This window comes from Camarhynchus parvulus, chromosome 5 (assembly GCF_901933205.1).
Source record: "Camarhynchus parvulus chromosome 5, STF_HiC, whole genome shotgun sequence".
Taxonomy (NCBI): Eukaryota; Metazoa; Chordata; class Aves; order Passeriformes; family Thraupidae; genus Camarhynchus; species Camarhynchus parvulus.
In genome coordinates this window covers 9,915,178-9,930,661 of record NC_044575.1, presented here as the reverse complement: position 1 = coordinate 9,930,661, position 15,484 = coordinate 9,915,178, and the positions used below count along the sequence as shown (strand labels likewise).

Below are 15,484 nucleotides of genomic sequence, written 5' to 3'. Positions count from 1 at the left end.
AAAAGTAAAGCCAGGAAACTACAGAAGAAACAATAAAGATGGCATTTTAGTAGTGATGCTAGTGTAAAACGGAAATATTTTATGATGAAAGCCTAGCTACTTAAAATTTTAAAACATAAAACATATTCTTTTTGAAAATAATATTTAAATGCCAAGTAGAAATGGAAGTCCATGACCTATCTGCTTCCCACATGCATTCAAAACTGTGATATGAACTACAACAAATGGAAAAAAGTCATGGAATTAACTATAGTACCTTTGTTCCTGTTGTGCAACTATTTCACTTCCCAGCAGTTCTGTGACTTTCTGATTTGTGCAGGGGATGGGGTGAGGTGGAAATGTACAACCTTCTTTTCTAACTTGCCTGTTGGCTTGAAGTCACTGAGCTAGGAAGAAGGCAAGCAACTGAGAGAATGTGATTTCCAGGTTCAGTGCGGGGACACACAGCTGAGTATCCACTGTATCACAAATAAGTGTCTGTCTGACTCTGCAAGTAAGTAGAATGTGGTAAATCTCTACATAAATTGCTTAGGAATTTTTGTGGGTATACCACAAGGTTCCTGATGCACAAATTAGCATGGCTCCAAAAGTAGAGCTGCTTTGTGCTTCTTGTGTACTGCATGCTAGTTTAAATTCTGCAGAGCTGTTCTACTTTCTTCTGATTTTGCTCCAAGCTCTGAATTTTGATAGGCATACCATGGAAAAACCCCCAATCTCCTGCACATCTTCCTCATCACTCATGCTGTAGCTCTAACTTTCTCACCTGTGCTCCTCTTCAGGCGAGATGCCCCGGCAGTTTCCCAAGCTGAACATTTCCGAGGTGGATGAGCAGGTACGGCTCCTGGCAGAGAAGGTGTTTGCCAAAGTCCTGCGAGAAGAGGACAGCAAGGATGCCTTGTCACTCTTCACTGTGCCTGAAGACTGCCCTATTGGGCAGAAGGAGGCCAAGGAGAGGGAGCTGCAGAAGGAGCTGGCAGAACAGCAGTCTGTGGAAACAGCTAAAAGGTGCGTTCTGTAGTCGCTTTCTTAGTGGAAAACAGTTTTTGATATGAGTTTGAGTTAGTATTGAAATACCTGGCAAACAGCATTCTGCCTCTTGCTACTCCAGGAGAAAGGTCAGCAGCAGGCACCAGAGCCACCCCTGGGGTGTCCTTCTGTCCTGTGAAGGAGGTATCAGATGGGCCTCAGGGAGCTTGGAGTGATCAGGTTGTCTCAGCTCTGTTCCCAGCAATAGCACAGTTATTGCTCATGCAAATTTAATAAACAGCATAGCTGGGTAGAAATGAACAAAACCCTAAGAGTCTTTAATGCAAGAAGAGTCAGAAAAAGAAACACTGCCTCCTCTTTTTCTAGTTTCATTAAGAGAAACAGAAAATTTTAACACAGAGGAAATGACAGTGGCATGTTACTTCCTTTAGTCTCTGCAAAAATAGATGAAAGCAAAGAATTTATATTTAAGATCAAGGGGTAAGGTGAAAAGTGGTATTGGCATAATGAGGTTATTTGTAGGTTTTACTCACAGAGATAAAATCTAACCACTGTCAGCCACAAAAGTGCACATTAAACAAAAAAAAATTGCATTCTACCTTTGGTTTACCCATGGCTTTAATGAAGGCAAACTTACTTTGGTTTGTGAGTTTGGGTTTTTTTTTTTATTCTGTAAGAGAAGCAGCCTTCTCCTGATGTCAGCCTGTTCCAGTGTCTTGCTTCACAGGACTGCTGGGCTGTTTCTGGAGTCACATGAGCTCAGCAGCAGCCTGACACCAAATGGGCTGGACGTGTACAGACTCTTCAAAAAGCAGGCAGGCAAGAAAGCATTTGAAAGTGATAGCTAAACACATGTACCTGGTTAGACACAGAAAGACAGTTGGGCAACACTTGGAATCATGTTTCTGGAACAGAAGGGAGAAGAGTCAATTTAGTTAAATTAAGGTATGACTCACTGATGATACAAGCTGAGACTTTGGGTTTGGAATTGTGCAAGTGGATTTCCCAGTTGGCATGTTCATAGACATAAACAGGCACAGAAGGGAAAACCAGATGCTTCCAGTCAAACAAATGTTTGGTATATATTTCCTCCTGAAGCAGCGTGTTTCATTTTTAATTTGGAAAATTTGTTTCACAGAAACAAACTTAGGTTTTGTACAGGTTTAACTGTAGGAAGGGGTGTTTTGTTTACATGTAGGAACAGAACAAGTGTTCATCCCTGTCCTGCAGGACTGAAGGGACAGTGACACAAGTACAGCTTGTGCTGGTTCCAGTTTCAGTTGATCAAACACTACCTTTCAAAACTGATGCTGATTTCCAGGGTGGCTACAAGTACTTTAGAGGATGAAATTTGGGTGTTAATTGTACCAGCACTGCCTGCTCTTATTTTTAAGAATACCACAGAAGTAATATGAAGCTTTCACAGAATGTTTCAGTGTTCCTTTTTCTTTGTTAGTGATTCTTACTAACATTTTAAGGTTTTGATATCTAACTTACAAAAGTAGGGACTATTTCCATGGTGCAAAAGAAATTGTTATCACAGGTAGCTCATAACATACTATTTATATATTATATGTCTATTTAAAATATGTATGAGCACATTTAAACTGAGTAAGGAAGATGAATTCTATCTTCAGAGATATTCCAAAGCTCCACTTGTGGTATTACAATTACTTCATTGGAAAACATAGCATTCTTTTTTAGCTGGTTTATCTGAGGTGCACATCTATCGCAGCTTTCAGGAGAAAAGGCAGCATTTTAAAATTTATGTGAGTTCCAGCTGAAGGGAGGAATGGACTTGTGTATCAAAGCCATGCTGTGATATCAGTCTGATAACCACATCAGCCTCAAGTCTCATCAAACACTGCCTAAGGAATAACTAGGTGCTCCTCCTTTTCCTTACAAGTTGAACTGAAAGACTGTATGTGAAATTTTGTTGCCTAGTCTTGTCTGACAACTAGATGAGCTTTAGGTCTTGCACGTTTTGGGAAGAATGGGAAGTGTGTGTAACAGCATGATAACTTACAACAATTTCCATATGTAACATTGACTTGTTTCTGTCTGATCCTTCACGAATTCTGATGCTGTCAGTCTGTAAGAATTTACCCTTACTAAAGTGAGCACAGTGATCACCTTTTCCTTCTGCACAGTGACTTGCTGAAACTGAAGTTGTGAGAAATGAAACAAAAACCTTAGGGTATTTTAGAGTGATTGTAAATAAATTGTGGCATATTGGACTCATGTAGATGGTAAGTGCAATTGTGTGTAGTGTAGATCATGTGAAATGTCAATACAGAGAAGCTAAAAGCACAAGTACTTTCTGAGCAGTGTTTTTACTGTGGTATGAAAGAAACAGCATTTTTCTGTTGTATTTTTCATTAGTAAAATTTCCTAGGGTGTGATTTCTTTGCTGTAATCAGTTTTCCGGTGTATTAAGTGTTTTATACCATGGCTTATTTTATGTTTTATACCATGAATTCTTAGGAAGAAGAGTTTCAAGATGATTAGATCCCAGTCTTTGTCATTACAAATTCCACCTCAGGAATGGAAAGCACCACCAGCCAAACCTGTCCTGTCTCCTGCAACGCCAGTTCTTCCAAGTGCTTTTGTGCCAGTCCAAGTGCCATATGATGTACCAGAATTCCAGAGAGTTTCAATTAGTGGGGACTACTGTGCAGGGGTAAGAAACAATTGTTTTCCTACTTTCTATATCTAGAGTGTGTAAAAAAGGTCCCATATATGTACATGAAGTGCAAAATGCCAGTATGATGCTCTCTGCAACAAAATCTAAATTGCTTTGTGAATACAGGGATTTGTTAGACAGTTAGAAGTTAAGGTCTGGTTGTTTTATACTCTTTTTAATAATAAATTGGATCAAAATATAATCAGATGTTCAATAAATAGGTAATATATGGTAGGATAAAAACATTCGTCTGTGTTTTGTATATTGTGTTTGGATTCTGCTTCTGTCACTGGCTTACTGACTCCCTGGGCAAGATCCTTATGGTCAAGCCCCACACACTTCTATGCTAGAACTGCTATTTTTTCACAGTATTTACCCAGGTTTTCCTTCCAGGTTACAGTTGATGACTATGAACAAGCTGCCAAGAGCCTGGTGAAAGCTCTCCTCATCCGAGAGAAGTACTCACGCCTTGCCTACCATCGCTTCCCAAGAACAACATCTCAGTACCTGTGCAGCATGAGGGATCAAAAATGGAAGGTTGAAGATGAGGTGTACCCAGGTGGATACCCTTTCTAAAATATTCAATTACGTTCTAAGAAATTCACACATTATTTTAAGATACAGAATTAAACCCATGCTGTAGTACTGTAGTAAAGGAAAGTTGTATTTTTGTGATGATTTCTTCTGACTGTCTTTGTAATTTATTTTATTATTGAGTGGAGAATCACTAAGAGGCCTAAGTTATAAATTCTGCATCTAATTTGGAACTTTGAAGCTGTCAAAACCTAACAACCAAGACTAGACTCTCATTGATTACTTTATTTCCTAAGCAAATGGAATGTTAAATTGCATACTTATGCTCCCCCAGGAAAAAGCTGTATGGCTGTGGTTTAAAGTGAAGTCATTCCTCCTCATCTTGGCATACGGAACTAAAAGGGATGATGAGCTCATCTACATCATAAATTGAAGCATGATACAGACATGGCAGTTAGCAAGCCCTGAGTCAGGAATTTCACAGGCAGGCTACACTTGCCAGGTCAAGACTGGAAGCTGTAGAGTCATATTTATTGGGCATTCTGCCTGGGTAAATAAACTGATCTCTCAACAAGGCTTATTAGGTTGAACATATTTCCCCACTATGTGTGTCACAAATTATTTTTGTCTCTTCGGTGGGTTGTGTCTTGAAAGCTTTGCTTGTGCATTAAACTGTTTGCACTGCTCATTTCTGAATTAGGCTGTGAGGAGCAACCTTTGGTCTGTACAGATGGGCCACTGTAGATGTGTCCATGGTGCTGACAACTTATTTTCAGCCTGAAGTGACATTTTAAATCAATTACTGGCTTAGTGGTTGAAAGAGGGTGACTAAATATGTTTTCAAGTGTTTGTTTTCCAGCAAGAGTGTAAAGAGGACAGTATACTGAATATTCAAGACAGGGAAGATATTTTGGAACAGCTGCCAGGGAGATATTTCCAAGTTATTATTAGGTTAATAACTTTCTTACAGTTATGATTTTAAACTTACAACACAAAAAATGAAATCTTGTTACACAATGTCTTAATTAGCACAAGTTTGAGCTAGATAGTTATGAATATTAGAGATAAGGATGGTATCAGTTTATAACATACATTCAAGTGCTCTAGGTGAATAAAAGGACTGGTAATTACTTTTCTGTCGTGGCTTAACTGAACAGGTAAAAGAAGAAATCTCTTAAGACTGAGTCAAAGAATATAGTTGAGTTGATATAAATGCAGTCAGGACACTTTGTGCTGGTTGCATTAGTAAGATGTTGTAAAAGAAGTGATGACTGTCATTCGTGTTATGAACAATGTTTGAGTGTTCACACTAGCTAAATCTCCTAGAAGTGTGTGTAAACTTTTTAAAGGCTTTACAAAACTGTAATGAACAAATCCCATTTGTGCTTCTGGTACTTTGTGATTTTATTTATGATCAGAGGGCCAAGAGATAAACTGGATTTGTGTTGTACAATTTTTGGCTTCTATGCCTCTTGATTCTATTAAAAATAATTATTAAAAAAACCTCAGACAAAACACCCATCACAGAAAACCACATATAAACAAACCAACCCCCACAAACTAAAAAACTGCAATCAAAACATAACAAACCCAACTGATTCTATGCTTAAATATGAACTTCCAAAATTGCTACAGTGAGTCAGAATGTGAAAAGAAAATAATGAATGTGGGTCTGAAGGCAACAACTATTTTATTGTTCAAAAATCTCAAATGTATTTCAACCATCCTAATTTAAATACTTCTGCCAACTCATTTCCAAACTCATTCCAACACACATTAATAAAGAATAGTATTAAATCTGTATGCATTGGTTCAGAGAACTCTAATAACATAGAACATTTGAATTAAGGTCAGCCCCTTTAGAGAGGGGCTGCAGCTAAAGCTTGTCAGAAAAAAGCTTTGTTGTAACAGCAGATTTTTTATAGTAACTGAATGTGATTTTAATGAAAATACTGAGATCTGTTAGAAATTAAGCTTTTCAGAAGCAGGAAGTTCTTTTTGTAGTTATTTTGCCTTTTGTGTAAGTTATTTCTTCTAACTGTAATGTAAATTTGTTTTCAGATTTCCATTCACCCCCAGAAGAAAATGAAGATCCTTATAATCTGGATGATGCTCCAGACAATTTGGATTATGTTATCAAGCTGAAAGGTGGCATTCCCTTTGTTTATGATAGCAAAGAGATGATGGAGCTCAATGAGCCTCGGAGTTTGCCATATCCTGACCTGCAGACCTACACCCTTGACCTGAGCCACGTTCTTGCTCTAATTGCAGATGGCCCAACGTATGTTCCTCTTTTGTTACTCTGCCCCTTCAGGCTGCTGCTTACCTGTGGCTTAGTACTTCTCACTTCTGTGACATTTAATTTCTCAGCATACCCATTCCATAGTAATGTTTTGTTTTGCCTTTCTCAAGCATTAATGCACAATGAAAAATCTTAAAAAGGAAAAAATACAATGCCACCTACGGCTGCCTTTAATTTCTTTGGTTTCTTAGCATCAACTACTGCAAAAAAGGGGCTAACAGAAAAACATCAAGAAATTGGTCAAATGTTTCCATTCAAGTCAAATCTGACCCAAACTTCTTGAAGCATGGGAACTGAAACTTGAATTTTTTTTTTTTAATTTAATTTTGTTTTGGCCTATGCTGAACCTGAGTTTTTTGAACAGTTGTCCTAAATTCCTTCATGTCTGTTCTGCTCTGGCTGCTTGAAGAGAAACCCTGCATATTAGAGCATACACATCAGCAACATAAATATTCAGTCTGATTTGTTCCAGATGTTAATTTACTGCTCATATGCTGCAAAACTGACCTATGTATGCACAATCAAAATAAGTCCAAAATTTCCCAGAAGCACCAAATTCCAGTGAAGTCTCTAAAAACTAGAAATGTAACAACTATAGTATAGCAACGTCCTTGCCTAGTCCATGATGAAAGCACGTGCATCCAGTTTTAAGTTTACTTCCTAGCTGAGGATTGGAAACAGCACCATCTCTCATGGCCTCAACACCAGGAAAGGAAAAGAATCCACTCTAGGATGGAACTAAGCAGGAACCTGAACTGTTCTCCTGAGCTATGTGCCCTGTGTGCCAGCACTGCATTGCTGATCCTCTGCCTGGGAGAGATCATCACTGACACAGTGCCCAGTCAGCCCCACCTGGTGCATTCTTTCCCCTGTCTGTCAGTCTGTCTGCCTCATGCAGTGACAGTGGCAGAACAAGCCTAGTCCATTCCCTAAGCCCTTTTTTAGGAGCCAGCTCCTGTGCTTCTGCCAGCCTTATCATCTCTAAATCAGTGCCAGCTTGAGCAGGCTTTGGTTACAGAGCAGTGGGAAAATGCCTTCCACTTACAGGGTGTTATATTCCCAGACAGACAATGAAAATAAAAGGATGAGGAGGAAAACCAGAAAAAAGAGTCATGCTGAAGGCCCTTCTGCAGTTTGTGCTGAAGCCTTATACCTCACAGTTGTAACAGCAAGCCCCAAGTAAGAGGGGCTGTGGTAGGACAAGTTAGAACACTCAGCATTGTGGTGAATGTAGGTCAGTCACCTGCTCCTTTCACTAATTCAGAGTAAGCTTTTGCAGGCTCATCCACACTCTCTAATAAATGTGCACAACCCAAAAGAAAAAGGTCTTTCCCATAATCCTGTTGCAGGAGCTCTTCTTTTGGTATTGTTTACTTGTTTACAGCAAGTGCTTTCCTGTCATTTATGCCCATCACATGTGGGGCTGCTCAGAGATCAGGAGCCACTGTTCTTTAATCTTTGTTGCTGGTAAATGGATGAAATCTGACCCCTACTCCTCAGGCTTGTGCTCTTTTGGATAATAGTATGACCTAACAGACTTTCTGCATGGGCAAACAGGTCTTGATTAGTATTGGGTTCTGTGAGCCTGGGTTTGAAACAGGCTTCCAAAACCATAATGGGATTTGTGTTCTATTGAGGGGAGATTGGCAACAATAAAGCAGGAAAAAGAAGGCTATTACATTAACAGTGCTACCAAAATATTGTGGAGTCAATAAGAATTGACAGATGGTGAAGAGAAAAACCATGTCATTGGTTAAAAATAGAAGGAGAAACATGACAGAAGATGAAAGTGAAGATGGAGCTCTGAGTAGGCAAGCAGGAACAAAAAAGCATATTTTCTATAAAGGGCACAAGAAATTATTTTGGAAAAAAAGTATTTCTACACAACATATATGTTCTCAAGGCATGAAAGATGAAAGCATATTGGATCTTATCTTGGCTTCTCACATTAAATTGAAAAAGCAAATAAATTTGGAGGATTTAAAAAAAATTCATTATGAGTAAGGCTGGATGACAAGTTGTTTCTGTTATATATGAGAAGATTGTTCTGTTAGAGGTACCATTTTAGAGAAGTTGCAGTTGACATCCATTTGATTATAGGTTTCATGCTTTGGTCATTATTACTAAAAGGACTGCAGTTTATGCACAGGTATAGTGATGAATACTTGGATTAGTTGAAGGACATAACAGGGTATGTAGAGTTCTGTTTGAGATTTCACTAACAACTTTGGTCTGAAATTTGCTTACATATTTGTTAACCAGTAGGATAAAAAGAATGGATTTGTCTTGGACCTTGTAAAATGCCCCAACTTTGTTTTTACTGTGGAAACTCTGATGTTCTTTTTGAATTTGAAATACAAGTAGTTTTAAGTTGCAGTTCATTTTTGTGTTTTCTTTTACAGAAAAACATATTGTCATCGGAGGCTTAACTTTTTAGAATCTAAATTTAGCTTACACGAGATGTTAAATGAGATGTCGGAATTTAAAGAACTGAAGAGTAATCCCCATCGAGACTTTTATAATGTGAGAAAGGTAAGTGTGACAAGGATTAAAGTCATGACACTGTTTTTAGTAGGAGTTCCAGCAGTTTTGCTTTTCTTATGGGAGGTGCAGATGACATGCACGAAGCAGTATGTGCATACCACTCAACTGAATTAAGTTATTTTAAGAATGTTTGTTTTTTTACATGGGAGCTCTCCAGGAAAATGAACTTGAATGTGCGTGGGTTAATTGGATTATGCTAAACTAATTTGTTTACTTATTCAGAATCAAAGGGGCTTAATTGTGTGTAGATTGCTTTAAAAGAGTGAAACAGAGTTAAACAAATGAAGCTCACTTGGATTATGAATAAAAACATCCTTATGGAGGTTTAGTTAATTTTAATGAACTCAAAAGACATTCAAGTGCATTTTTCTGCTTTCATGTAGGTACATCCTACTTGACTAGTAGTAGGAACAGCTTATAGATTTTAGATGATAATTTCATTTCATATTGAAAATAGATGTTTAAATACATGTCAAAAGACCTCCCACAGAAACTAAACTGAGGGTTCATGCTGCCATCAGTATCTGGTAAAAAAAAATCTCTGATATATTAAGTAAAAAGATTATCTGAGTTGTAGTTTTGGCTCCCTCTGAGATACACTGGGCTATAATTAGGAGACAGGTAGGGGAATCAAGGAGCTGATTTAATTTCCTGACATATTCACAGCCAAGGGAGCTGCGTTCTCTTCAAAGCATGGAAGCAACAGTGTTAGGCTGCTGCATTTGCTTCCCTTTCCTGAAGTGGAGAGGAAGTTACTGGAATTACTGCTTCATTTTGATAGGTGAGATTTCTTCACAATTGTTGCTGGTGGTTTTAACCACCTTGGGTCCATTTTGCATTGTTTATCTACACAACTGGAAGAGGTAATTCTCTATTTTGCAACTTCAGGGTTTACTAATCCTTTTTGTTACGTTTTGGTTAGCACTAGTTCATCAAAAAATCGCCTTGGCTTTTCCCTATAATGCCCAGTGTGTTTGCTGGCTAGTGTTCTGGTAATAAACTGTCCCAGAGTCCATCACGAGCATGGAAGCAGATGAGTTGTCAGGTAAGTTCTAATGGATTTCACCCTTCTGACTGTTAAATGTATGGATGGGAGATCTGTCAGCTAATTCACTCAAGTGGCAGAGACTCAGCTCCCAGCCTGACAGTTTTCTTGCATAACCCTGGAAAGACATTTGCTACGTGCCACATTCAGAGAAAACACTTCAGTAGCTGACAGAGACTTTAATAATAAAAGACGTGGTGACTGAGACACGCAGAGGTGTGGATTAGGCAACTACCACAATCAGTTTGATTAGTGAGAAGTTGTAATTAACAGGATTGTACTTGCTAAGTTCAGTTTTTGATCTAAAAGCAAATGTTCAGTGTCTCTGGGCATATCTTAATTATTTTTTAAGTACCTGCTGTTGAATAAGCCACTCTACAAAAGGATTCATATTGCTCAAAAGCCCAAATTGTGTGTTGCTTCCCCTCTGGCAATGAGCATGTTCCAGAGAGCAGGAACCAGCCTGCTCTGCTGTGCCAGAGACCATGCCTACTGCCAGGTACTGCTTGAGAAATTCCTGCTGCACACAGTTCATCTTGCTTAAAGTATTTTTATGAAGCAAGCTCACAAGTAGTATTTTTCTGGAAAGTAAACTGCATTGTAGACACAATTCTTGTAAGCCCCCAGATAATCTTGTTTTCCCTGTGTCTTGATAACCCCAGTAAAGTTTGGAACTGTAACTTCCCTGGAGAGCTTCCTTGCTAATAACAGTATCAGCAGTGAAACATTTGAAAGCCACACTTCTCAGCTTATGTTTTCAAGATGTCTCTCTGTTAAGTCAATCCTAAGTGCTTACTGCTTACAAGGAAAAGAAGGAACAGGATTCACCTTCCCAAAGGCTGTTGGTGAAGTTGTGTATCACATCCCTCAGACACAAATGTGGAGGTCCTCGTACAATCTGCTTATATGAAAGAGCCAAAGTAATGGATGGAAAATGGCAAAATTAGAACAGATATGAATGGAGTGGCAAGGTCAGTCAGTGAACGTGTACTGCTGCATTTAGAAAGGTGCATTAGAAGGCTGGCCAGGATTAATTGCTAGCATGACAACCAAACATTACTGGTTTTCCCCTACTTCCTGCCCCCTTCCCCACTTTTTTCCTGATTTAATATGAGTTCTCCTCCAGTGAGATCATCTATTCTTAAAACCCAGGATAAGGCTCATCTTAAATAAGGGACATGCATGTTTATATCTTGCATATTGAACTTAACTGGAATGCAGCCCAAGATATGTTTTGCATAGTTTTGCAAGCTGGACGTGGAAAATTGCCCTTTACTAAGGACACAGGTATTTCTGTAGACAGACAAGAACCCACAGGTGGTGAGACAGTGTGGCTGGCTGCCCTTGGCTCTCCACGGGAGGTGAACAGCTGTCTGTGAGGAAAACACTAACTTTAGAGGACACTCTTGAGTCTGCCATCAGCAGGATTCCTCACGTCCTCCAGCTGGTACACAGCAAAGTGCGGGCAACACACATTGCCCACATAGCACTGCCTGCATGAAGAATGGAGTTAAGGAACAAGAGTTTAGCTCTGTGGTACACAAACTCAGAACTGAGTTTGTCTTTCTATACCAGGGTGTCTTGTCCTATATGTGAGGTTTGTTTGAGAAGGGCTTCCTGTAGGCCTCTGTGCCCAACAGCCTCAGCCTCAGATAATTCAGAGCAGACACTTTTTTTTTTTTTTTTTGGTGAAGCCAAGAGATTTTTTTACCTAACATTATTTGCTACCTTTGTAATGGATATCCATGTACGGAATTGGCAGGTGTCCTTCACTGCAAATAGCTTTGATACAGTTTCTAAAGATGAAAAAATCCCAGCCTAAGCCTCTTTGGATATTCTTTCTTTCTATAGCCACTATTTCAGTGTGTCAGCAAACCAGGCCTGAGGATATGTCCTATCAGTGACTTTTACATATCACATTCCTGCCTGCAGGCTCACTAGTGCAGGTGCCCAACCTTGTGTGGGGAGCTGTGCATGGGAGAATGCAGTTTCTGCATTCACAGCCCTGCTGAATGCTCACTGAATGTCATTGCAACAGCTGCTGCGACATCCATTGGATGAGGATGTTGCAACTGAATTTTTATTTTTTTAATTATTGGTTAGACAAAGAGGAAGTAAATTCTAGCTGCTTTTTATGACCACAGAGTTGAAATACCACTGGTTGTACTTGTAAGAAGGAAAGTTAGAGTGGGGTTAAATGCTACTAAATTCTATAGATCTCAAAAAATACTGAATGAAATTAGTAGGTGTCTGCTTTTTAAACATTTGATTACAAGCCTTGTGAGTGAACAGTGAACCTATACCTCAATTTCTCTGAGCTTTGATTCATTCTAAGTTTGCTTTTTTTTGGTTTCTTTTGTTCCCCCAGTAGCTACTTAACTGACTTAGGTGATGAAATAGTTTCATCATATAAACCAAAATGACAGTGAATGTGAAGACTTAGGGGTTAGCATCAGATCCAAAGGGAATGTCCCTTCAGCATGACATGGAATGGTGCCTTGCCACTGTCAGCTGGCAGCAAAGCTGGCTGTTGTGCTTTCAGAGCTCTGAGTGCTGCTTCTCCCCTCCTGCCTTGCAGAGATGCTGAGGCAAATTCTTGTCTCTACCCTCAGTCTTGCAAGTGAGCACAAAATACAATCAGGTGTAAAAGCATCAGTGATTAGAATGCAAAAATTCTGTTGAGACCATAAAGAAAGCTTTTCCTTTATCCTTTCTTTTAGTAATTAAAAGAACAGAACAGATTTTCTCTTCATAGCAGTGTATTTCTGTATTTGTGTGAATACAAACACTTGGGTTGGATTCTGCAGCCAGACAAGAAGCTGGGTATGCAGGGATCCTCTTCTCATCTCTCCTGGTTTCTGGGTTGCTCTGCATGGCATAAATATGAATTAGACAAGCTCCCAAGGAGCTCTGCAGAGCTCTAGGGACTATTTCTGCTGCCAGGAGCATTCCTGCACCACCTGAGGACAGAGTATTTTCTGCCTCTGCCTCTCATGCCTGTTAAAGAACTGCAAGGAGAAAATCAATCCCACTGTACAAAGCTTTGCATCCTATCAGAAAAGCTGATGCAGGATGAATGTATTGATGAGCAGGGAGTCTAGTAGTGGGACGAGGAATGATTCCCCTTCACATCAGCCTGCAGAGGATTCAGTGTCCAGTTCATGCAGCCCATAGCTATTGGGTTAAAAGTATTTACAAATGAATGTGTATGTGTTTAGAAAACGTGGCAGTTTACAGCTGTGGATACTACTAATCCATGCCCTGGAAAAGCTCAGTGTTATTGAAAGGGCTGGCCTTGGCATTTCTTTTTGCTGTGTTTATCACTTATCACTCTGAATCTAGCTCATATGCCCAATTCAGTGCAGCACTGTCTGTGATATGCACAGATAAGCATCCATGAAACAGATCTGAGATGGAGCTTTTGTGGAGATCTGAGTGACAGTGGAAGGAAAGAGAAGGAATGCAGGAAGAAAAGGGAGGAGGCAGAGTGGCTGAGGGAGGCAGGTGCTGGTTAGATGTGGAGGGCAGTGAAAACTCCTGTACATTGTACACAGTAGGAATCTGCAGAGAAAGAAAGCCTGGCTTCATTACATGGAGAATTGCTGAGTGAAGGGAATGCTACCATCTTTTAAGTGCAAGGAAGCTGATGTCCACCATCACTTGAATGATGGAATTACAAGAATTTAACCTTTATGTAAACAACTGTTTCCGTTTGTTACAAGGGTGAGTTCACTGAAGGTATAATACTGTGTTCCAAGACAGGCTTCTGTCAGTCATTCTGTTTTTCTTTCCACTGAAGGTTAATGTGACCTTGAGAGAAAGGTTTTCTACTGGGGGAGGGGACAATAAGCAGTGCAACAGGAAATCTGGTTAAGGGAATGCAGCTGGGGTTTTTTTCTGCTAAGGAGAAACTGGGCTGGAATGGCACTAAAGTGAATTTGAAAATGGAAGGAGAATGTTTGCAAATAGAAACAAATAAACCTTGTGGTGGGGCTGTGTTACTCATGGTCCAGAAAAGCATCAGCTTATTTTATGTATTGTATGAGGAACAAAATAGTAACATCTTAAATTGGGAGTGGCTTTGTCTTTTTCGGGGAGCAGGAAGGAGGCAAAGGGGGTATTTGTCAGCCTTGTTTGAATTCAGTTTGTTCAAATTGTTTTAGTAGAAGCCTTTCATAATAAATAGCAATAAAATTAGTAACAATATTTTAGCATTATAACATTTCACATAATAATAACAACAATAATGACAATAACCTGCCTAACCAAATCAGCCCACTTGAGCTCTGCGTAAGGATTCTGTATTCAGATACTTCACTTAGGTAGGATTGCACCCTGCATGGTAAAAATGTACAAGAGCATACACACTAACTAACTATGTGCTAGGGTAGCTCAAAGCTCAAGTCCTTAAAACCTTCCAAAAAGTTGCATTTATGCTAAAAATACAACAGAGAAGAAAAGCTGTGTGATACTCTTACGACTTTAGACTTGAGTCTTCTATGACTTTTTGTTACTGAAGTTGCTGCTTTCTTAAAGGTCAAATTATACTGGGTAGTATAAAAAGGTAGCTAAAGTAGTGAATATTCTCTGGAAAAAGCATGAAGGAGATTCCAGAAAGGTGTCTTAACTTTTGGCAGATATGTATGTTTAGGTTGAAGGAGGAGGAAGAGGTTAAAAAAAAAGTAAATATATAAAGGCAGATCTTTGTTCTCAGAATAAACCTACTGTGGTTAGCTCAGCTCTAGGCTGTGTGTGATGTGTTTGTGGGGACTGGAGAAGATGTCACAGGAGCTCACTGAACAGCAAAGGCACACTCCAGAGAATTATTTCTCAACAGGAAGCAGGATTTTAAAAGCAACATGATCTTTGCACACAAGCAAACAAAAGAAACAAAAAGCCTCCTTGCTTTCCATCCTTGTCCTCCTAACAGCAGTGAATTCATGCTGATTTACATAAGGAGGAAGTGCTGTGTCTTGTTTGTTCCGACTTTTTTCAAGACTCATTAATTCCAGTAGCTGAGCCACCACTGCAATCACTGCATTCTGAAATTCAGTAAACTACACTTTTTCAGGGTCCCTGCACCTGTATTCTCTGTTTATGATTTGCTTTTCATTGCATTTAAAGCCTGGTAACTGCTGTTCACTGTACAAGTTGACCAAGCCTGGTAGTATTTCACTGCTCAAGGAAGAGTTTACAGTAAACAACATTAGTGCCTAACCCAGAGAAGGTTTATTAACCTGAGTAAGCACATGTATAAAATGCACTTGGGCTCAAATATCTATACAAGTACTCTGAGGAGAGTGAGAATACATTTTGTAGAGGTGTGTTTACTGTTTATACACATCATTGTTTCCTCTGCATTAATAATGTACTTTGTTCTGTACTTTGA

At 39.3% G+C, this 15,484-nt stretch overlaps 1 protein-coding gene across 2 annotated transcripts in view; it reads left to right on the top strand.

Moving 5' to 3' along the window:
- The window catches only part of AMPD3 (adenosine monophosphate deaminase 3), a 32,005-nt gene that overhangs the window by 2,495 nt on the left and 14,026 nt on the right, over window positions 1-15,484 (top strand). For both annotated transcript variants that reach the window (XM_030950237.1, XM_030950236.1), the window contains exons 2-6: window positions 780-1,005; window positions 3,472-3,667; window positions 4,064-4,229; window positions 6,266-6,485; window positions 8,909-9,038. In XM_030950237.1, the coding sequence (XP_030806097.1) occupies window positions 785-1,005; window positions 3,472-3,667; window positions 4,064-4,229; window positions 6,266-6,485; window positions 8,909-9,038 (933 nt within the window). In that variant the 5' untranslated portion in view covers window positions 780-784. The remainder of the gene's footprint in view (window positions 1-779; window positions 1,006-3,471; window positions 3,668-4,063; window positions 4,230-6,265; window positions 6,486-8,908; window positions 9,039-15,484) is intronic.